The sequence below is a fragment of the Harpia harpyja genome, chromosome 18 (genome assembly GCF_026419915.1).
Source record: "Harpia harpyja isolate bHarHar1 chromosome 18, bHarHar1 primary haplotype, whole genome shotgun sequence".
Classification (NCBI taxonomy): domain Eukaryota; kingdom Metazoa; phylum Chordata; class Aves; order Accipitriformes; family Accipitridae; genus Harpia; species Harpia harpyja.
The window spans coordinates 26,145,913-26,169,199 of record NC_068957.1 but is presented as its reverse complement, the minus strand read 5'-3'; the positions used below and the strand labels follow the sequence as shown (position 1 = coordinate 26,169,199).

At 55.8% G+C, this 23,287-nt stretch overlaps 1 protein-coding gene across 2 annotated transcripts; it reads right to left on the bottom strand.

Annotated features, from left to right (window-relative positions):
* Positions 1–6,345: 6,345 nt before the first annotated feature.
* EDA2R (ectodysplasin A2 receptor) lies at positions 6,346–21,892 on the bottom strand. Of its 2 annotated transcripts, none has more exons than XM_052813196.1 (9): positions 21,769–21,892; positions 16,048–16,158; positions 15,172–15,350; positions 14,236–14,321; positions 13,759–13,923; positions 13,081–13,227; positions 12,115–12,605; positions 11,444–11,492; positions 6,346–11,011 (listed from the first exon to the last, which is right to left on the bottom strand). In XM_052813196.1, exons 2-9 carry the CDS (start codon positions 16,132–16,134, stop codon positions 10,716–10,718), a joined length of 1,500 nt encoding a protein of 499 aa, XP_052669156.1. In that variant the 5' UTR covers positions 16,135–16,158; positions 21,769–21,892; the 3' UTR covers positions 6,346–10,715. The 2 variants fall into 2 exon arrangements, with proteins under 2 accessions (XP_052669156.1, XP_052669155.1); XM_052813195.1 differs by lacking the exon at positions 21,769–21,892 and adding an exon at positions 17,577–17,629.
* Between the last annotated feature and the right edge of the window lie 1,395 nt (positions 21,893–23,287).

Genomic DNA, 23,287 nt, shown 5'->3' with positions numbered 1-23,287 from the left:
GACTCAAACAGTAAAAAAGTAGGAAATTAAAGCTTCCTATGAAAATTGGCATTCTTGTGCCTATGCATCATGCTACAGGTACTGCCATTTTCAGCTAAATGTCAGCCAGATATGATTAATGAGATTCTTGTATGTGTACATCTGTACGAAACATGTTTTCCACTAACCTCATTCTTGGGAAAAGCTTAATTCTTTCATGTGGAGGTTTCCAATAAAAACAGGATTACTCTGAGGCAGACAGAATGTGGTAAAAAAATCCATGGAAGTTACTTACAAGAGGCAAAGTTAATGGCCATGCAAACCCGAGCACTTTGCTGGAAAGTAGTGCTCATGGCATCTCGCATCCAGCCCTGCCTGGAACGATGGTGTGTAATGGCCAAGCGACGACGTGAACCTTAGCACTCACAGCTCTCCCGCAGACGTCTCCTGCTTCCTCCCCTTGTAGCCTCCCAGCAGCTCAAGCTTTCTGCCCCGGTTTGCCTCTCCTGCATCCCACATCCCTCGGCCTCTCCTCCCATCTCAGCTTGGCCAGCCAGTCCCGGCTGTCCCCCTGCACTGGTCTCAGCTTGTGCCAGACCACAAACAGCCTCAGTGGCCAAGCAAGAATTACCTATTCTTTCTGAAGCCAAGTTGTCAAATTTTTTGTTTTGCCTTTGCATTTCCTCTTGTCATTGCAAAGGAAGGAGAGACTGAGGGTAACGGTGGGAGGAACTGCAGTATTTTCCTGTTTGTTGTTTTAAGCCTTGCTAATATATCCTCTGCTCCCCCTCCCTATACAAAGTGGAGGATATGAGCCTTTCCTCCATTACGTTTCATTTATATTGATAAATACCTATGTATGCATACACACACTGTGGATGCTAGGATGCCCTTTCAAATACCTTTCTGTGGTGCATGTGCCACAGGACAGGAGCACATCTCCATCAGTGCCTGCGGTGAGGGGGTGCACGCTTTGGGACAACCCTCTCGGACACGACCAGGGTGAGACCTCAGGGAGGGGACAGCGCGGCTCATGACCCGCCAACGGAGCGGCCCTCGCCGTGTGCCCCGGGTCCTGCGGCGCCCGCCGAGCAGCATCGGGGTCCGCGTCGTGTCCGACTCGTCCAGCCTTTGACGGTGGCCAGGGCGAACACCCCGAGGCATCGTGTGCTCACTGCTCCTACTTTTAAATTAACTATAGGAGGTAAGAAATTAGGAAAATCGGCCCTGTTGTTATTGTATTTGATTGGGGTATTTATTTGTAATCCAATAATTCCTTAAAACCAGCTCAGAGGAGGATGTGAGGGGGAGTTTGAAGATGTATTGACCGGGTTGCAAAACCACTTTATTTTTCTGCTAAAACTCTGTTCCCTAATGCAGCTGCATTCAAATCCAAAATCAGCCCATTAGCCACTCTGTTGGCTCCCATTAACATAATAATTGTTACATAGAAATAGGCTGGCCAGGCTCAAAAAGCTTCATTTACCACCAGGTCTCGGGGAAGGAATACAGGAATGTCACTGGGATAATAATGTATTTTTGACGGATACTAATAATTATTGGCATTGGGCTGTTCCTGAAGACAGACTGTTTGTTTTTCATCACCAAGACTTTGTGATTGGAGCTGCAATATTTTCCCTTAAAAATGAACTTCTGCTGCCAATAAAAGGAATCAGGCTCCTATTTTTAATCTTTTCTTTTTTTCTTTGGTGGTTGTTAGTCCCAGTTTGGTTCCAGTTGAGAGGGTTTGCTCTGAACAATGTCCCCCTAATCCTCTAAACACTATGCCCAGTTCCCCAGCCCTCCATGTGCACAGCCAGGGCAGCGTGACCTGGGAGGGGGATCCCTTCTTCAAATTTGGGGGGAATCTAATGGCAGAGACAGTCCCTGGGCCTGGGTGCAGTTTCATCTGCCCAGCAAAGCTGTGGGGTGATACTTGCACTTACTGCGCAGGTGATGCAAAGCAGCAGGAGATGCTGGCATCCCAAACACATGCACTGCGAAGCTTTTCAGCTGCTTTTTGAAAACTGCATCTGGAGAGACCCTGTGAGCGTGCCCACAGGTTTGGAAGGTAGAAGAAAAATAAATTTCTGTCTCCTGGAAAACCCATTCAATAATTCAATAATGTGCTGTAAAATGTGTGTTTTCATTCACTTGTAATTGCCCTTGTGTCCTGCAGAGAAGCAGTAACATGAGAACTGTGCACGCAGGGGAAAGCCTGTGGAAAATACAAAATGGGAAAATCAGAGAACAAACAATAAAAAAATTGTCTGTGGGGAAGGAGAGGAAAGCAAAGAAGGAAAGAAACTTGGGACTGGAAATTCAGTTCTAACGGATTTAAGTCTTCATTTTTAGCAACCAAAATTTAATTAACTGTCCTCTAGCCCCCTATGCAGAGGAGACAGGAGCACACAGAAATTGGTGCAGACTGGATTTAAAAGGGTCAGTGCCACCATTACTCTGTCAAGGAGAGCACGGAGGTGTAGGGCTGAGCCAGATGAGCCCAGCGGGAGAAGTGGTTTATTACGGTGCTAAGTGCAACCGGCACTATATGCAACCGATGCCTACGGGGATGAGCTATTCCCATGTGAGGAGCAGTGGCAGACAAGGGAGCTGAGCATCACCTGGGCCTGTCCCTCCTGACACAAAAACAAGCTGAAATCAAATTACTGGCTTTCTCCTCGAGTTCACTCCTGTGAATCCCCTTCTCCCCCCGCCATCGGTCCCCTGGGGTTTCTGCTCTTTCCTGCTCGTAATGGACGTGCACGGGGAAGCTGGAGCACATGGCCGGACCCTCTACCGCAGGCAGTCACCGCATTGCCGTTTCCACCCCTCACCTAAAAGCCTCCACTGCTGCTGGGCATGGGGACGGGGGATGCTCGGAGCACAGCCCTGGCTCTGCTCCCCCCGCCAGCGGGGTCTGTGTGGCCAGGGACAACCTCGCACGCTGGGGCATGGGGCTGAGAGCAGAGACCAGCCGCAGGTGCCAGCATGGGGAGAGCCAGCAGCACATTCCTCCTCTCCTGCATGGCTGTCCCACCCTTGGGTCCAAGGAGAGCCTGTCGCAGGTGTTTGAAGGAAACCTTTGGAGGAATGTAGTTTCCTTACTGCTCAGCCTCCAAGTCCAGGTGCGGTTTGGTGCCCGGCTGCCTACCTAAATTCTGCCAAACTATTCATGCCTTGTCAGTAGATGTTAATGACTTGACTTAAGGTACCCTCTACTGACATAAAAATCCAATGGGACAGTTTTCAACCCACCTGAAATGTGCTCTGAATGTTTGTGAAAGATTCTTCTAACTGTCTCGTAATTGAATGCAATCAGGCATCTGCGTGTGCTAATGGAGTAACTGTGCCAGGTTAAACCTCCACCGAGCTGCACAGGGCTCGCCTCCCCTCGCTGCCGCTGGGTTTTCTGCCTCTCCTATTTGTGGTGGCTCACTTTTCTTCAGACCCTGTTGGTCTGTGTTCAAACATCATAGCTTTCTATAGGGTAGGCAAGAAAATGAAGTGCAAAAGCAGGAGAGCTGCCAAAGCACTCTTCATGATTTCTGCTATTTGCTCACTCCACCCCAGCTTTGCCATCTAGTCAACCCCCCCCCCACACCCCCCCGCCAAGGAGCACGTGCTTCCCTCTTCTGACCCTTTCCTACAGAGACAAGGGCAGCCTTTCTCTGGTCACGCAGTCCTTTTTCCTGCCCTCTCCTCCCTGTAAGTACAGATTTTTGGTCTGTATTTTAATGCAACATTTTTAATCCAGATCATCCCAGACCAAAGATGGAGAAGCAAACACAGGGTTTCAGGAAAAAGGTCTTTCTTACTGTAAAAACACTTGCTCTGTGCCTCCAGAATCTGCACAAGGGAAACCTTAGAAAGCTCATCTGACTTAACTGTTCACAGGTCATGCAGTCACTGTTAATACAGGGCTCATTAATTAGCCTGGCTCTTGCTGTAGGCTGCGAAGCGGGATCACACCCAGAGCATTTCATTAGCAGGAACATTTCCTTCAGCCTGGCCAGACCTCTTCATCCGCTCCCCTTTGCGAATCTGCTCACTGGGCAGATAGACATGCCCTCAGATGGGAGTCCCCTGTGAGAAGGATGCAAAGACCCCACTTGACTTGCAATAGCACCTCAGCAGGTCTTGGATAAAGTCTGCTTGGGGTTTACTGGTCTGCACAAGTCACTGGTCTCCACCTCTGCAGTTACTTTGTCAGGGGATGCAGGTGATGTATCTCAACATCCCAGATGTTTCAGCCACGTTCTTTAAAGCAAAAACCAATCGGTCAGGAATATTTGGCTTGGCAGGATCACTGGCTGCAAGCTGTGGCTGCTGTGAAAGGCAGGGGACACGTCTGCATTCCTGCTCCAGAGACCAGCTCAGGAGAACGCTCAGTGCACATGCCTCGTGTGGGTCAAATGGCATTTACTGGCATCCTCCTCTGGAACCGGAGGCTTGTCAAACAGTCAGTCCGTGTGCTTTGAATGCCTTTGTACAGCTTTGCATCCCAGCTGGAGATGTTCCTCCTGGAGGCAGTTGAGGTCAGGATCATGCGTACCCCAGCATCTTGCTAAGCTGCCAGCCTCTCTGCAAATTGTGGCTGATGAGGCACCAGGAACTGGAGAGGGTAGGAGTCAGCCTTGTTCTGACCACCTCGGAGCTGGTTTTCAACCCCACACTTCTCTGCTTGCATGGAGTACGTATGTTCCTTCTGCCAGCTCTGCTCCACAGATGTCTACCTCTTATCACAGTGCTGAGAACGAGAATCCCAAGTACTTTGAGGGGAACGTGGCTTATCATTGCTCCTTGTGCACCAGCCAAAAATGAGGCGAGACCAGACAACACAAATGTTCTGAGGCGAGGAGCAGAGCGGGGTGTAAACCTCTTGTTCACAGGGAGCTCCTGGTTTGGGTGTAAGCGTCTGCTTTGCATGGGAGTCACCCCAGGGACTTCTCCAGAAGAGCAGACCCTTGAGGTAGGGCCAAAACCACCCACACCTTACCTACTGCAGCGTGTCCAGTCCTCAGACACCTGGGAATGCAAAGTCCTGGCTGGTTACGGCCCCAAACCCAGGAATCACTTGAAGGGAAGGCAAGGCATACTCAGAATTCCCATCCCAAGAGCACGCAAGAGGCTGCTCTCCCAACAAAGACACCTCGGGCGCTCTCCTCCAGACGGCCTTCTTGCAGTGTGCCAGCGACCCCAGGCAAGCTGCTCGGCAGGGACTGGGCTCTCAGCCCATGTCCCAAGACCTGCCTCACCCGTGGGAGGGCTGGGCTCCTCCCGAGCCTGCAGCACGCCTCCCTGCACCATCCACCCCCGGTTTTACTCGGCGCAGGCAGAGACATTAGGATCACTTACCCCTTGCAGACCTTCAGTAAGGCTGGCTGCTCTCAGTACAGTAGCAAGTTCATTTCCCTGTTAACTCAGGGTGTACTATTTCAAGCATCTGCAAAACCAGAGGCCCCACGCACCCAGGGAGCTCCATGGAAAAGGCTTCTTTGGAAACCACACATGCTAAATACCTCTGCTGACACTATGGTTTTGCATTCGGTGAGGAATGACTGGTTCTTCTGGGCCTTGATTTCAGAGGCTGCTTTATCCACACCTACTGTATTGCGTTAATGGCAGAGGCACAGCTAGCGATGCAGGACTGCATACACCAGCATTGCATGTGGGCATTCTTCACACTAGGAATGAGTTGTAGTAGAGCAAGCACCTATAAAGCCTGCGAGAGTTCAGAGAAGTATAATAGCTTTAATTAGAAAAGAAAATCATCATATCCTTCATTCTAATAATTATTTTAAAGAACAGACCAAGCGTAAGGGCATGAACAGACTTAATGAGCACTGTAATTACCAAGCCTAAAGAACAACTGCTCCTCAGCAAAGCTTCAGGAATGGGAGCTCCTTGGGCATCGTTTATGCGGTCTCTGCCTCCTCCCCATCCCCAGGCCACGCGATGTACCCCACCTGGGATCTGACCCTTCTGAGGAAGATTAAACCTGCGCAACAAACAGCAGCCGATGCCCCCTGACCGGGGCAGGCACCTCATGGGGAAGGGCCTGGGGGCCGCGGCCCCTCCTCTCCAGCCGTTCCTGCCCCATTCCCACACCAGCGTCACGAGGTCACGTCGGACTCAGCCGCAACAGCATCTCTCTTTGAGAGGTGCCGCCTGCCCCTGCCAGACAGACCCCTCCACCGGACCCCGTGGCCAGGGCACACGGCTGGGTCCGCACTGCGTGGCGTTTGCCGGTACCCGCGGGCGGGCAGGGGGGCTTTTGGCCACGCTCGTCCGCACGCTCCTGCCCAGCGGACAGACCCGCGGGCAGGAGGGGAGAGGAATCAAAACTCAGTGAGCATCACCACCTCCGGCTCTGAAATTTATTCAACTACAAACATAGAGCATTCGAGAGCACCAGGTCTGGGAGGAATATGGGGCACGCACACACCCCTTGTTTAACGAAAAGGGCAGGAGCTTCAGCTACTGCTTTATTTGAATACAGACATCACCCCCAAAACAACAGGAACAACTCTACTTCAGAATTACAATGGTAATGACACGGAATTTACAAAAATATAAATAACCTATTCATAACCTTAAAGAAAAATAACATCCACCATAAAAAATACCATGTATTCCCCTAGGTAAACCATGGCTACAGAAATGTATTTATTATTTTCCTAAAAAAAAGCACCAGAGTCTGCATTATTAAGTAATCCAAAACACACAGGGCATTTCACCCTAACACTTGCAGACTTTTCTGAGAAGTGTGCCCAGATGATTAAAACTGAGTTTTCTTCAGTATTGCCTGCTTCTCTAAGAGCATATTGAAGGTATAATTCTTATAAGCACCCTGTTCAAGAAAAGCACCCAAGGATGTACTAATTGTTCATTTTAATTAACACTTTAATAGGATTTAAGTATATGCCTATTTTAAGTCTACACTTAAGAGCTTTCCAGAACAGGGCTGGATTTAAACTTATCATATAAATTCCTCTGCAAATCAGACTTCCAGACAAGAGTGGTGTCAAAACCAATCACTTGTAAAAAAAATAATCCCGCTGCACAAGAGTATTTCCACTGTTCAGCCCTAGCTAAAGTTTGCACAGATGCTGAATTATTTGATTTCTTTCAACTCTTTTTGAGCCATGCCAGCTTGGCATGAACAGCTTCCTGATGCTGCAACGTGAGATCCAGCGCTATGGGAATTTCCTTCCCTTACATTCCATGTATTGTGCTGAAAATACTATTAAAAAAGCAAAAGTCAAGTATCAAGTCCATTGGTTCCCAGCTAAAGAAATTCACCGCCCAGGGACTGCCACATTTCTGATGTCCAAATTGCAGCGTTATTGCCTGTTTTCAGGCTCTCATGGTTCCCCGTCTCCCGAGGGCTTTAGCTGGGCTTGCGGCAATCCAGCCAAAAGGGTCCCCAGGGGGGTGAGTTAAAGGCCACCTGTAGAAGTTTTGGCCCATGTAAACACAGCTGATTTTGTCACTGCAGCTGGAAGGAGGGTGCCCACCACGGACACCAGTGAGAGTGGGGAGCAGCCCTTGGGAGCTGGGGCTGTAAAATGTGTAATGTAAAATTCCACAGCTGAAAATCCCTGTCCTGCAATGCTCTCATGTGTGGTCAAGCCTCCCTGGAGCACCAACTGCGGCGACTTGCACCGAGACCGCATATGAGACTCTGGGTGGGACAGAGAACAGTTAAAACACACTTAAAACCACCCCTGCCTCGCACTGCCAGCTCCTGCCACCCCAGCGCAGCAGGCAGCGTGCCCAGCGGCACGGCTGGGGCTCAAGGGGCAGCACCCAGAGGGGCACAAACCCACCCTACACATTGTATGTGACGCGCACGAACCCACCCTACACATTGTATATGGCACGGCACACGCCCACCCTACAGGCCACCTCCTCAGCCTCGAGGCAGAGGTTGAGTTTTGATGGTGAATAATATTGCTCAGACATCAAACAGCTGAAAAATAATAGTTTACCTTAAAAACTATGAAGGGAATGGGGTTGATTTCTTTAAAGGGAGAAAAAAAAATTAAAAAATAATCCATCCAATGGGTCCAGAGCCCACCCACTGGCACACCAGCAGAACTGCTCAGCACGTGCAGGAGGGACAAATGCGAGGACCTGCAGCACACACGTGGGACGATTTCCTCATTATTCACTGTTTTTAATTTAACAGCCATTCCTGCCCATCCCTTGCTCGTGATGCTGCCGTGGGACAGGAGGAGGCCGGCTCGTGGCTCTGGGCACCCCGAGGGACCACCCACTGGTGGCACCGGTGACACACGTACACAGGGACACACAGGACAAGCCACCCACCCAGACCGGTTCCAACTTCAAAGCCAGAGCTGGCAAGTTGAGCTGCATGAATGCTCTGACTCAGACACTGTAGGTGAATTTATCTTCGCTCCCGCTGGAAGTGACTAAGCGTGTCCACAGACGGATTAAATATTTATTCCATTTTGTTACGTGATTAATCCAAATGCTCTCTCCCTGCCGCAGATAAACCTCAAATGAAAAAACCCTGACCCCGGGCTGTGTTTGCTTTAGCAATACTTTTCCTGACTGCTCTGTAACAGACCAAGCATGTAACGAGCGCCTGACTAACCCCAGCCTAAAATGGGTACAAGGTCTAATACTTCTGGGTCTTGCGGAGCACAGAGCAATAAAACGACCTTAACTTTGGAAGAAACAAACAGCAGGGGAGAGAAAGTGTCACATCCAGCTGAAACTGCCCGTGCCTCCCCTTATCTAACCACATCCTGAGCGCGTTCAAGTCTTAACAGCATTTAACGGGGAAAAGAAAAAAGAACAGCAGCTATTAATACCCGCGTTCGGGCAGATCTGAGGAAAGGGCTGCCTTCCCAGAAGGTCGCCCGCTTTTTCCGAGTACTGTGGTCAGATAAAAGGCAAAAAACTTGGGAGCTCAGCCGCGGATGCCCGGCGGGTGCCCGGGCGGGCGGCAGGGTAACAGTGCCGCTTGCTGGCGACCGCCGCGCCGCCGGCACGGCCACGGCCACCGGTGACAGGGGAGAACGCAGAAACCGCTCGCCGGATCCAGCCGCAGCGTTGCGGGACGGAGCAACGAAGCGAGTACCGCCGGCTCAGCCCCGGCGATGCCGCCCCGGGGGTCCCGGGACAACCCAGGCTGACGCTATTGGGATGCCACCTGAAGGTGCTCGGCACTGACCGGCCGGTCGCGGAGAGCTGCGGGTCGCCGGCGCCCGCCGGCTGCTCTGCCCATGACCTCAGCAGGAACGGCATCCGCGGCCGGGTGCCGGCACCGCCGCCTTGGCCCCACGCCGGCTGGCAGCCGCGCCGGGGCAGCTCCCCACATGCCTGGCCGCCCCCGCGCCGCCTCGCCCTGCGCGCAGGCACTCGCCCCCGCCAGACATGCCAAACTGCAGAGAGACGGGCAGGAGCGGCACTCGGCTCCGGCACGGGCTCCCGCCGCATCCCCCCCAAGGCCCGTCCATCGGGGGGGCAAAACCCCGTGTAATGCCCCAGAGGCTGGGGGCGGATTCAGAACAGCCCGGAGACCTGCAGCCACCAGCCCCAGGGCACGACACGTGAAATCAGGGGCGCCCGGCACAGGCGGGACCATTGCAAGCTCTGACAAATCCTCCAGGAAGAAATTAAAAGCAGAAGGGTGCTCCTCTCCCTAGCAGCTACTCCCAGAAATGAGAAAATTAGGTCATTTTTAGGCAGAAAAAAAAAAAAAAGATTGTTTTAAAACAAGGCGGCTCTGCCATGACCAGCACAGGGTCGTCACTGCTGACTGTGAGGCAGCCACGGTCACGGCTTCAGCCTCCAGCTGCTGCCTGGTGCTGGCTGCTCCCCGGGGCATGGTGGCGAAGCAGCCGGGTGGTTTGCAAAGCCCTGGCGCACGGAGGTGGCAGTCAGCAGAACGTCCGCGGGACCAGGGCGCACGGCAGGAGCCCGGGGACTGAGCCAGCACCCTCCCCAGGCCAGCAGCCACAGCACCGAGCTGCAAGAAGGACATACATCAACCCACCCCGGGGATCAATCTGAGACTCCTGCAAGAAAACTGCACTGCTTCAAAAAAAGGACACGAAGGGGAAGGTGCCAGAGTGGCACAGGGAGACCGAAGGCCAGAGCCTGGCACAGCAGCCATGGCCAGGTCCTCTGCCGAGGACTGTCTTCAACAGAGAGGGAGAGGAGCGAGCGAAAAGTAAAGTGGGAAAGTGGCAACCAGCACCTGGGAGAGCAGAGCACGGGCCAGATGAAGGACGGGAAAGCAGGAATGGGAGGGAGGTGATGCCCTGTAGGAGGGTGGCTGCCTGCGGAGACCGAGCCCGGTGGCTGAGGGACCCCACGCCAACAGCAGGGGCAGCACAGGGGCTCACTGCAGAGCGAGAGCACCGCGGCACGGGCGGCACAGTGACCGATGGCACTCCGCGGCCAGACAAGGCCGTCACCGCAGCTGGAGAAAAACGGCCCGCGGAGGGGTCTGAGCGAACCCTCCCATGGGGAGGCTGGGAGGAGGCACGGCTGCAGCCCCCTGGCTCTCCCCCGAGGAGGGATGCTCCCCCTCGCAGGAATGCTCCCCCTCGCGTCCTTCTGTTCTGCGATGCAAAGACCATCTCCACGTACTCCCCACGTGCACACCAGAGAGATTATGTGACCGCAGGGCTAGCGGATCCTCTCCCGTACCAGTACACACAGTGCCTGGAGCCTCCTCCGTCCCTTCCCCGTCCTCTCTAGCGCTGGCGGCCCTGAGCCTGGCTGAGCGCAAAGTGGTCGCAGAGCAGGAGCAAGGCATCGAACCGCTGGAGCCGCTGCAGAGCTTGGGCCAGGAGTGGGATGGTGACCGCATCTCCCGAGTAGGTGAAGTGAGCGACAAGCTGCTCAAATCCAGATATCCGTCCCAGCAACTGGGGTGCAACCCCCAGTTCCAGGGCCACGTGGCTGAAGTTCTTCACACCGTTCAAGGAAGGGTCCAACAAGAAGGCAAGTGACTGCACCAAGGAATGGGGCAGCTCTGCTACCGGGAGACCTGGGGGCAGCAACACAGCAAAGCAGGGTTAGAAACCAACCCATCCAGCTAGGATAAGGATAAACAGAGCAGCCAGACTCCAGCCCCTGTCCCTGCCAAGCAGGCAAAACACCACCCTGCCAGGGCAGGTACCTCCTCCAACATCACTTTCGGCACTCAGCAACATGGAGCTGGCTCAGTCCCGGGGAGGCTGGTAACTGGTGACAACTGGGCATCCATCCGCCACCCACCCGCAGACCATTCAAGGCAGTATCACAGAAAATCTACTCTGTGAACTAGCACCAAAGGCCACGGGAGTCAGATAAGTCCCTGTGATGACTGGCACCTCCATGTAGCCGTGGTGGGCTTCTGGAGGAGCTCCCTTCTGAGAATCTGCCTCTCTTCGCTACCCCAATACTTGGAGAACAAAGGCGAGGCTGGAAAGACACTTACCCTTTGCCGTGCTGCTGATCTGAGTCATGAGGCTCTGGGCATCATCCACCTGGCAAGACAAAGACCCCGAGGTTGGCGGCAGTCTGGTGAGAACAGCGATGCCTGTCACTGTTCCCAGGGCCATCACAGAGGCTCAGGGGAACGGCACTTCTCTTTCCAGCATTGCCATCCCACGGAGCCAACGACCTCCTTGGGATGCTCCAGGGCCTCCCAGCAAACTGCTTCCATAAACGGTCACCTGGAGCTAAACTGTTAAACGCATCTCTCTGCCAGACATTTTCTGAGCCTCAATGATGTTAGTCACTGGGTTCATTACGAGCTCACCAGAGAGGGAGGAGGAACCAGCTCCCCCCACGGCCAGGTCAGCTTTCTGGAGAGCAAGAGGACTCAGCAGAGCACATCAGTTAAAGATACCCTTATACATTCAATAAACTGACTTGTCTTTTGGGTGTTTGAAACCGCCCCAGCAGGTCACATCTCCATGGCTGACAGCCTGTTGAGTGACACATCACTAAACATCTGGCAAATCATTTTTGGTAATTACCAGTTAGTCCCAGACATTAACGAACCTTAGTCTATGTCCCTAATCCACCGGCAAGCCCAGCACCCCATGCCCAAGCCCCAAGTGTCCAGCAGCGGTTCGGAGGAGCAACAGGGCTGGAGGAACTTACCGGCTGCTCCCCGCTTTCGGCGGTGGGATTCGGGAAGGTGGAGGGCAGGTGCCGGGCCCCCTCCCGCCCCGTGCCACCGCTCTCTGCCGGGTTCCTCTGTGCCACCCGGCTCGCCGCGTCCTCCGGTCGCTCGCCGCCCACAAACTCCGCCTGGGTGGAGAACTTCTGGAGGTCCAGCTCGGTGCACTCCACCGGGGTGTGCGGCCACTTGTGCTGCATCTCGGAGGCGCAGGAGGAGAGGGGGGCCAGCGCCTCCGCTGTGCCCGCCTGGCCCTGCCGGGGGTCGGAGGGCGGCAGGACCCCGGCCAGGCAGTCGCCGCGGCCTGATGCCCGGATGAGGGGCTGGCTTTCCAGGAGGCTCCTGCCCAGCTGAGCTTTGGAGGCAGCGCTGACCGCGATGGCCGGCGGCAAGTCCATCTCCGGCTGGAGAGAGGGGAGCTGGAGACCCACGGCTTCCCCATCCGAAATGAACTGCACCGCTTCCACGGGGCCTGAAACCAGAAACCGGCACAGCTCAGCGAAGCCCCAGATCTGCCCTGGCCCCTTCCGGGGGGGATCTGCCAGCCCCGCCATTAAACCCACTGGCCCAGGGCCTGCGGGCAGAGCTGGGAGCACCCTGCCAGAGACCAGACCCCCGTCCCCCGCACCACCGCTGAGCAAAGGCACTTTTGTGCCTTTCTGCCAAGTTTTGAGCGGGGTCGATCCCTCCCCCAGTCATGGGAAGGGCAGGAGCAGGCTGGGCGGGGGGCTCAGGAGCCACCAGGGGTGCACACCAGCATTTCTGGTACAAGGTCTGCAAGCGTTCGTTAAGAGAGGTCCCAGATTTCATGTTGGTGGGACTCGGACACCATCCAGCTCCATCCTTCCTGCCTAAGGGCATCTCAGCAGGCCCTAGGACCGTATGAGCCGGAGCCCAGCACCACCCTCCCTCCCCCAAAGAAAGAGGAGGGCGGCAGGAGCAGGTACCTTCTGCCTGCCTGTAGCAGGGGCTCAGGTTCTTCACACCCAGGCAGCAGGGACCAGACATCTGCTCCTCGCACAGGAATCTGCCGGGCGCCGCTGCCGTCGGGAACATTGCTCGCTGGCCCGAGAAGTTCTGAGTCCTCAGGAAGACTTGGAGGATAGAGGAGAACCAGTCTGAGCGAAGGCTTGGCTTCCTTCCCCAGCACGTCCTCAGCCGTGCGGTATGTCTGCCGGCAAGGAGCCGGGAGCCAGCAGCTCCCTGGCACGCTGCTGGATGCCAAGGTGCCCCGACCCCAGCCACCAAACCTACTGCCCTCTTCCCTCACCAGTCCTCCGGTCCTGCCCTGCCAAGAGCCACTCAGTCTCAGCCCACCCCCCAGAAACCCCAGGAAGAGAGGATCGCCAGTTCTGACTGTGAAAAGGCATTGTCCTCCAAATTCTGGCACTAAGGAGGAGGGAGGCTCCTCCGTGTCTTTGAGCAGGCAAAGCACAAGAGAGGTCCTGCAGATTTAAGCAGCAGGATGAGGCGTTTATTCTGCGTGAGCAGAGGAACGTTTGGGTCACTGTGTGCTGCAAAAGCAGCAATGCTAGGGGCAATGCTCTACACAGCGAGAAGGGGGCCACGGGCACGTGTGACCAGCAAAGGGAGAAGGAGGAGAAGCACTGCAGGCATTGACTCACCTCGCTGGCACTGGCTCTTCCAAAACCGCTTGCAGTAGATGATGGAGAGTGCCAGAAGCACCAGTACGATGATGACCAGGGCGCTGCTGGTCAGTGCAAGAAGGGCCGTGTCCTGTGGCGGTACGGTGGGGACGGCTACCTTCACCAGGTTTGTTCTGGACCGACCTGCAAACACACCAGCCACAAAATATTGGAGCCTAACCCTGAAGCTTGGGCCACCCTCTCGCTGCCCGTCCCTCTTCATACGCAATGACCGTGCCTCCTCCAGCAGGTCTGTGGGATATCAGCTTGTGTTGTGGCCAACGGAGTAGGCTGGCCAGCAAGCAGTGTCGGTGAAAGGATGGTGCACATCCGAGTGCACGCCTTCGACGCGGTCACGATGACTTCGCATGCACCATTAACCTGCTCCACCGTGCCCGCACCACCCGCCCTGCCCCAGAGCAGCTCGCCCCACCGCCGGCAAGGGACAGCACGTACACTGAGGCTCGGAGGAAGGCGTCTGCTTGGTGCAAGGGATGCATTCCCAGTCCAGCTGCCCGCTGATCCGTGCCTTGCGGTAAAACCTGCCAACAGAGCAGAGGGTCTCAGCAGCGCACGGCCTCACGGCAAGCCCTGGCCAGCCTGGCTCTGGAGAGACAGGCGTGTTGTCCGCCCCACAGCAGCGTGGGGAGAGCCGGCCCCCCGCGCTCCCGCCCCGGCAGGCTGGGATGCCCCAAGGCAGCTGATCTCTCCATCGCTGGCTGAAGCTGTATCTGCAGCTACTTTTTCATGTCTGTTGCCACTTTGGCCAAGGAGTGACATCACTCGAACTGCCTCCCCCCGACCCCACATCTGCTAAAGTGGCTGACAGTGGTCAATAGCTCCACAAAGCCACAGAAACACGCCAGTCTACAACTGCGTCTGGGAAGAGGCTCATAAACCAGAGCCCCAACTTGTTGCTCTGTCCTGAGTCCCACTGCTCGCCAGCACGTGGTCTGCAGCCCTTGAGCATTTCGCATGCTGGTTGTATGCAGCAGTCTTCATTTCAGCAACTCCTTAAACCCATCACCCAGGCATGGTCTGTCCTTTTCTTTGGGGACCACCAACTCTGGCGGTCTACAGCCACTCATCTTCCAGGGCTTAGCCACCCTGGTGTCCACAGGAACAACTTGGGCATGGAAGGAGTTTTCTTCCACTGCTCGTTCACGGGACCCTTCAGGTTCCCTTCTTTGGAGCTACACAGGGGCCATCAGATGGGTCCAATTTGCATGTCATCAGCAGTGTCCTCAAAAAGGCAGCCCTGAGTCACCAGGCCTCCTCTTATGTCCCATGTTCTGGGTGGCCTCAGATAAAGACCCCTCTGTCCATCCCCCCCGCGCGCTCCCAGGTGCAACCACCACAGCTCCGCTCCAGCCAGGATCCGGCCCCACTCACCCCGGCAGGCACTCCCCGCAGATCGCGTTGGTCGTCGCCGTGCAGTTGGACTTCTGGATGCGGTTGATGAGGCTGCAGGAGAGGCAGGGCTTGCAGCCGTGATGCCCCCAGCTGTCCTTAAACTTCCTGGGAGGGCAGGCAACGCACTGTGCATCCCCGCCGCTGCCGTCGCCGCAGTCCTGCAAGACACGAACGAGGTCGGGTGCGTGGCTGCAGCGAGGAGCCGCTTCAGGTCCCGAAGCGGTACCGAGGGGAATGGCGTCCCTTCTTTGGGGGCAAAGGGTGGAGGGGTTACTGCGCATGCCAAGGGTCCTCAGAACCCAGCCGAGAGCAGACGCCACCAGAGCAGCTCTGATGGAGACACGCAGGGAAGCTGTTTGCTGCCCAGCCATGGCCCACTGGCCGTGTTTAGGGAGGAGGAAAGCTCCGGCAGTGATGTGCCCTGGGAGGCATCGCTGGCGGGGGGACCCCGCTGGGCACCTGGGTGGGAAACGTGACTCCCACCACCGAAGCTGGGCTGGACCCCCCTGCAGCAGCGTCCTGCTCACGCCCATCCAGCGTGCAGCCTGGCTGGGCAGCGCGGCTTCGCTCAGGGCCGTGGACTGGGGGGAAATTTAGGTTTCCACTGGCAAAAAGGAAAGAGGGCAACCCGAGCAGCAACCTGAAATCCCTTCCCAGCTCCTACTTCCATCGTCTTGCCCTCCTACCCAGGGTGAGTGAAACTGTTCGCCATCCCTTCCCACCGAGTCCCAGCTCTTCCCAACATGCCAGGACCTAAGATTATCCTTCCGAAGGAAGGCTGGCAGAGGATTCCCCTAGCTCTGTAAAAGCCTTGGTGCTAGATGATTCCCAGTCATTCCAGAGCAGCCGATTTACCTTGGAAAGCTCCTGCCCAGGCATGCAGTTTCTGCAGGGCGTGCATTTCCGATGCTCATCCAGGTACTCGCTCTCTTGGCAGACCATCGGGCCTGGAGAGGGGCAGGGAGCCTGAGGAGGAGAGGAAGAGAAGACTGAGAGGTCACGGCCAGCCCCAACACTTTTAAGAGGAGCAGCATGCCCTTCCCCAGGCAGAAGTTTCCGCTCTGGCCAGGATGACAGTCTGCATTTCTCGTGCATCAGGGGTGTCACTCTGGCAGGAGGAGGCTGCCTGCTCCCACCACACGGCAGGCTGCTCCAGCAGCTCAGGAAGGGTTTCCCAGCAAGGCTGGCATTGAACCACCTGGTTTTGCTGCGCCATCACAGCCTTCACAATGGAGCAAATGAAATTTCATTTCCACTGTTAAGGTAGACCCACTGATTGCTCAGGTCACCGATTCACAGGAGGGCAGTGGACTTTGCCAGCACCGGCTATAGGTCTGGGTACCCCAGGCTATGGGTAGAAAGCTCAGTCCCAGCAAAGTCCCAGCTTCGGGATCTGGCAGCCCAGCTCCGGCCAGCGTGGCTGCGTTGGTCTGACATGACCAAACGCCTGTGGCTGGCCGAGTCCCTGGCAGAACAGGACACACGCCTGTGGCCCCGCTGCACCAGCCCGGAGCCACATGGGCTCGCTTGCAGTGATCTCAGAGGACCGGCAGAACAAGCACCCACCTCCCCCAAAAACACCATCCAGAGCCTTCCCGAGGTGAATTAATGGCTAAGCTGAAGTTAACGGCAGAAATGCCGCAGCCCCAGTGGAGCCACAGTTTGCACCTTCCATGAGTGTGGCTCACAGGGGAGCATGGGACTGGCCTCTTGCCGAGAACAAGCAACTCAGACTGAAGCTACAAAACTGAGCAATTTATTCAGAGTTTTGGGGCTGTCTGCTCATTTCTGCATATTCTAGGTGGGTTCTTACTGTGACGACAGAAATGGGATAAAATCCACCCCCAGTAGACCAATCTTCATTTTGCTGTTCCCATAACCTTGTGCAGCAAATCAGGAGAGAAACAGTGTTCAACCAGCCTTGGCAGCAAAAGCTGTTAACTTCTAAACACCCGCCAGCAATAGGGACCACCTGAAAATGCTCTTTTGAAGACCACCACCCTGAACAGCCTGAACCCCCTGGGAAAGCCTGGCATTTCAGAGCCGTCCTGCTCCGCAGCCTCGGGAGGAGGAAAGGCTCCGCTGGGATGCCCGTCCCCTGCAAGGCTCCAGCAGCAGAGTGGGGAGTGGACTGCAGGGCCCCCGAGCAGCCCCCGGCTCCTCCTGCCACGGCCCCCTTCCCCTCCCATCCACACCGTTCCTGGGCACCGAACACAACGTCCCACAGCAGCATTCCTCTGCATTTGCTCCTCTGCCTAATCCCCCACCACTCCCTTGCCGGCTGCCTTTTGGAAGCGGACACTTGGACGGGCTCCCCAGGCTCGGAACGACCGAGATTCATTTGAGATGAAGTCTTCCCCGGACGAGCATAGAAAGTGAGTCACCCCTCGCCGCAGCTCCCGCGCACGGCTGGGGCTCATTAGCTGTTAGAAGGAAAGGCAGCGCAAGCCAGCGAGGACTGGCGAAGAGAAGCCGAGGGAGCTAAATTTATCTTGCAAACATCTCGGGAGGGGCATGATCACAGCCTATAAATAGTGTAAAGGTTACTGACACTACCGAATAAATAAAGGAGATTTGTCACTATCTCAGAAGGTGGCAAAGAGGGAGGTCAGTGCCAGTGCCCCGGGAGAAGCACAGGGTTTGGTGTTAGGGCTCAGCTGCAGGCTGAATGCAGTAGGAAAAATAAAACGGGGGGGGAGACAGGCCCCAAAGGGGTGATACACAACCGCTTCGGAGGGCTGGCACACTAATGGCCCGAACCCAACCTCTCGGTGAGCTCAGTGCTCGCATCCCGGCTCACACCTCACCCGGAGGCGGGTGCCTCTGCCCATTGCGGGGGGTCAGCACCACTGATGTTCTGGTCCCGAGTCCGGGGTTTGATTTAGGCTTTCACTTGTAACAAGAGCACGAGATGTAGGACATAGCATTGCAGGCAACAGAAAAGGAGCCAAGACACCACCAAGGTCCAGAGAACAAGGGGACCGATTTTCACCCGCTCTCCAAAGTGCCGTTGTAACACAAGAGGGAAGTTCTGGTGGGAAAAAAAACAACCAAAAAAAACCCCCAAACCAGCAGGCTTTTTAGCGAAAGTGCCCTGCGAACACAACATGACCACTTTCTCTCATATATTTACGGACTTCTCTGCACTTCAGAAGGGCCTTGCAGCTAGGGATACATCCCTCACAGCCTCTCTCTCCAGAAGAGGCACAGCTTAAACCAGTTTCCCAAATAGAGAAAGTTACACAGGCAGAAGGAATCTCGTGCCAGTGCAACTCCACGCGCGAGGACATCTGCCAGCATGACAGTATCACTCCGAGATGGTGGGGGAAACAGCACACCGCAACCGTGCCAGCAAAACTATTAAGTGTAGAGCAGGCCTGCTGTTTCTCAAGCCACAATATAATGATACATGGAATGAGCGCTTTGTTGAATATCTGGCATGAAATTCAAAGCTGTGGGATTTTTGTACTTCTTATTTTAACAATACCAGAACCAAGACATTTAATTTGTAAGTGGAGCATACATCCAAACCACACAGCACTGCCCTGGTAAAGCAGCAATTTCTGATAGTCTAATAAGCGACTAAAACAACTGGTCCTAATTAGCTGAAAGTAAATAACAAAAACAAACAACAAAACCCTCCCACCTCTTTGGAAACTACATGGAATCTCAAGGTGACTGCCAGAGCAACAGATTTTATTTGCCAAAGAGGAATATAAACAGGACACACTATCAATGCACTTACAGGTTGGAGGGAAGCAAAATGTACTGCCATCGTTTTGAGATGCATGAAATCTTCTAGCTTAAAAACACCATAATTTGTTAAAGGACTCTTTCATTGTCTTAAAGAGACATCTTGTCTGAGCAAGGCAAGCAGGGTGTGCTCCCCACCGTGTTATTACTCAAGACAGCAAAACCATGAGTTGCTGAATGAGTCTCACTGCATGAGATAAAAAGCATTTCAGCAGAGCTACAGTGCAAGTTGCGGTTCCTTCACCTCCGTGACAGTTCTGGAGCTCTGTCATTTTCTTTTTCCCCATGAAAATGTAATTTTCCAAAAAGTTAGACTATATGGGAATCTAAACTGTTTCTTTTGTGTCCAGCTAATGGTTTCTGGTAGGAAAAAGAGGGTGAGGAAATCAATAAGTGAAAGTACAAAAAAAATCATCAGTGAAAGCGTTAGTGCTTCTGGTTCTCCCCATCTGACAACAGCCCAGCAGGTACCAGGGGACAGGCAGGGCAGCGCAGGACCCGCAGCAGGAGATGGGCCAGGCTGGTCCCTGCCCCAGGCGCAGACCCCGTCCCCTCAAGCCATAGGTCTCTGCTGGCCCGGGACACGGGGGTGCCGAGACCCACCTTCAGGGGTTCTGACACCCACACACTGGCGGCAGCTCCCCCAGATCACCACGCGAACCAGCGGGACGTTGCAGGATGTTTCTACTCTGCTGCATGACAGACTAGCACAGCCAGGCAGTAACTGCATGTCAGATGAGATACTTGTATACATTGGAACATAAAACTAGAGAGCCGAAATCCTAAATAAGAACTGCAAGGGAAAAGGAGGGGAGGAAAAAATGAAATGTTATCTGGAAAATATTACTGCATGCCTTGCGTTTGGCAGTGTCTAGTCCCAGTCTCTTGCTCAGTCATTCCTCTGCTCCTGCACTCATTTGGTCCGGACAGCATCCCTCTGTGCCTCCCTACACTACAAACCATGCTGGGAGTGACTCTGCCACCCCTGTAGGATGCCTTGTAGATGAAGGACTGCTCAGAGAAGCACAAATAGGTGAAAAAAGGTCAAATCTGAATCTTTCCACGTGGCTTAGAAATCAGCAGGTTTTCCAGTATATTTGGAAATTCTACTCACAAGATTGCCCACTCATTGTTTAATGTGGAGTGGCTGGGAACTTATGTCTCCTTTAGGTGAAAGCACCCCAAGCTCAGGCGGGAAGCGCTCTGGGCTGGTCTCATCTCCCATCACTGCACTGCAACAGCCCCCAGGTTGCAACGCTCACTTTCTACTCAGGCTTGCTCACTCCAGCTGCAGATGGAGGCATCTGAAACACTACTAACCCTGCCCCCCCCCCCCCCCAACATAGGACAGAGAGCATCCCTCCTGGTTTTGCTGCTGTTCCCATTCAGCTTTGCAAAGTCCCACAAGGCACCCACCCGGACACGGGTTTGTCCCTGCCCAAACGAAGGGCTGCCCCAGTGCCGCGTGCCCATGGGGAGTGCCGGTTCCCCCGGAGAAGCAGGAGCCAGGCTACAAACAGCGCTGGACAACCCAGGCTTGAGAAAGGAGAATCCGGGGTCCTGGAGGAACAGGACATCCCTCCAGTGTGTGGATGACTTGGGTTATGGCTACAGGGCTATATTCCTATATTCACTGCACAGAGGTTTGAGAAAGAATTACAGATTGGGACCATAACTACTGATTTTTGTCAAGTTCTGGCATCCACACTCTGCCTTATTAGATATCTCAAGTAAGACTTCCAAAACTCCTACCAGTGTTTGTAAAACCTCGGGGTTTCTGTCTGGTTTTTGGCCCACATCTACTTTCTAGCGACTGCCACTGTCTTGGAGGTGATAATAATTCAGTCTCTTCGGAGTGCCTGGGTTTCTCCTCAATTCTTAACACCACCATAAACAAACTCGCACAGATTACACCGAGGAGAGACAATCATCACCTAATTTCAATAACGATCGTTACGAATAAAAGCATTTGCAACCAGTACTTACTCTGAACCACTTCGGTGTGCCCTCGAGAACACTCGAGAGCTTTCACGGGGGGGGGGAGCACACCACCCTGCGCCCCAACTCCCGACCCCAGCAAGCGCTGCCCGGCGTGGCCACCGGCCGCCAGACCCTGCGAGACCGAGGCCCCCTGCCCCTTACCTCGGACCTAAAGAACCGAGGGGGGGGGGCTGCGAGGCACGGGGGTGCCGTGCTCCGCGTCCCACACCGGCTGCCGCCGCGACGCCTGTGGCGGGTGCCGCCCACGCGCGCGCGTGCCGCCCACGCGTGTGCCGCCCGCGGGGTGCGCCCCGCTGTGCCGGAGGGCTCCCGCCGCGCAAGCCTCGGCTCGCCCGCCGCCTCCCCCGGCCCCCCACGCGTGGAGCCCGGCCGCGGCCCGGCCCGGCCCAGGCGGGGCGAGTTGCCGAGAGCCGCCCGGCCCCGCCGGCGCCCCCCGCCGCCCGGCCGCGGGAGGGCGGGCAGCGTGTGCCGGGATATGCCCGGGCACGTCTCGGCGAGGGGGCTCCCCGGTGCGCGGCGGCACGACCGCCCCGCATCACCCCCCGCCGGGGCACCCCCCGGTCTCCGCATCCCCCGGCCGCCGCACCCCTCGGCCCGGTACCCCCCACCCTCTCCCTCCCCCGCCAGCGCTCGGAGGCGCCCGCCGGAGCCGGCTGCGGCCCACGTGTACCGCTGCCGCCGCCCTCCCGGTTGCGGGACCCGCCGCAGCCCCCACCGGTCTCCCCGACCCCCGCAACCGCCACCGCCCGGCGGTGACACCGGCACCGGGCAGGGTCGGGACCACCGCCGCGGGCGGGCAGGTGCGCGGACCCCGCGGCTTACCTGTGTCCCGGTGCCGGCAGGACGGTGCGAACCAAGACCGGCAGTGCAGACCGCGACCGGGACCGGCAGCGCAGGCAGGGCGGTGCGGACCGAGACCGGCCGGACTCCGCGGGAACCCGCGTGCAACGGAGCGCAGCGGGCAGCACCCCGCCGCCACGCCCCACCACGCCCCGCCCTGCTGCCTCCCATTGGTGGGCGCCGTCGCCTGGGCGGGGCTATGCAAAGGAAGCGGCCCTTGCCGGGGCTCCCGGGAGCGGCGCCGACCTGCCGCACCGAGCACCGGGACGAGCGGCAGGGCCGGGGAGCGGGGGAACCGGGGCCGGGGAACCGGGGCCGGGAGCCGCAGGGCCGGGGAGCAGGGGAACCGGGGCTGGGAGCCGCAGGGCCGGGGAGCGGGGGAACCGGGGCCGGGAGCCGCAGGGCCCGGAGCCGCAGGGCCCGGGAGCGGGCCGGCGGGCAGCCGCGCAGCGCCACACGGCGTCTGGGGAGAGCAACGACGGGGCGTCCTGGTGTTACCGGCCGCGATGTGGAAAAGAAAAAAAAAAAAAGGAGAAACCCCGGGCCACTCGTGTCCGTGTGGGCTCGACAGCCACCGGCGGCAGGGGAGTGGGTGCCGTGGGGTGGGAAGGCAGTCGGGAGCCGCAGGTGAGGACCGTGTTCCCAAAGAGCTGGATTTGTTTGGCATCTCTTCCACAGATGTCTCACGGCCAGTGGAAGACCCCCCGTCCAGCCGCCCCTCGCCATTGGCGTGAGTGAGCGCATACGTGACCACACTTGCCATTTGGGAACCTGCGCTCTGCCGCACCGTGGGCAGGTCCAGTGTGCCCAGGCAGGCAAACGTCAGGCAACACAAACCAGCACAGCCAGGGGCTTCTCTCGCACTCCAAATTAAACTTCTAACAGGGCATTTGGCGTGACCCATTGCCTGAATCTTTGGGGTGGTTCGGGAGAGTTACCCTAGAAGTATCCCAGGATTGTTGTGCAAAGACTTACTCCACCACGGTGTTTACCAAATTGCCATGTGGAAACTAACTTTCTTGTGCAGGAGGGAGTTTATTTTCCCAGTAGCACTGATCTTGGCACTCCCTCTTCAGTTTATTGTGCCTCCAAACTAGTTAGCTCTTAAGTGTTGATCTGCGTTGTTGCACGAGGAAGTGTACCTGAACTGTGTTTGGTTTTAAACGTGTTATTTTGGGACATTCTCCCCCTTTCTCTCTCTTTTTTTCAAAATTTAAGCAATCTCTCTCCAGAAAATGCTTCTGAGAAGTCCCAGAAGTTCCCCCCCATCACTGCATAAAAGCTTCTAGAGAAGCTAGACAGTCAGATTGGAATAACTGGAAGGATTTTATATGAAACTCAATTAAACAGTCAACTTCCTCACCGCTTCCTCACCAAGTCTTCTGATTTTTCACAGCTCGGTGCTTCAGCCAGGTTAATGATGCAATCTCCACAGGAAAAAAGCTCCACAGGAGTTGTTCTGTAGGGGGATGAGGATGACTTCATCTTTCACATGGGGCAG

Excerpts from the sequence above, each read along its gene's own strand:
- EDA2R (XM_052813195.1), bottom strand. The coding sequence starts at position 17,612 with ATGAGCCCCAGCCGTGCGCGGGAGCTGCGGCGAGGG. Across the intron at positions 11,493-12,114 it reads CCGAAAGCGGGGAGCAGCCG|GTGGATGATGCCCAGAGCCT; the intron begins GTAAGTTCCTCC and ends TTGTCTTGCCAG. Across the intron at positions 11,012-11,443 it reads GATCAGCAGCACGGCAAAGG|GTCTCCCGGTAGCAGAGCTG; the intron begins GTAAGTGTCTTT and ends TGCTGCCCCCAG.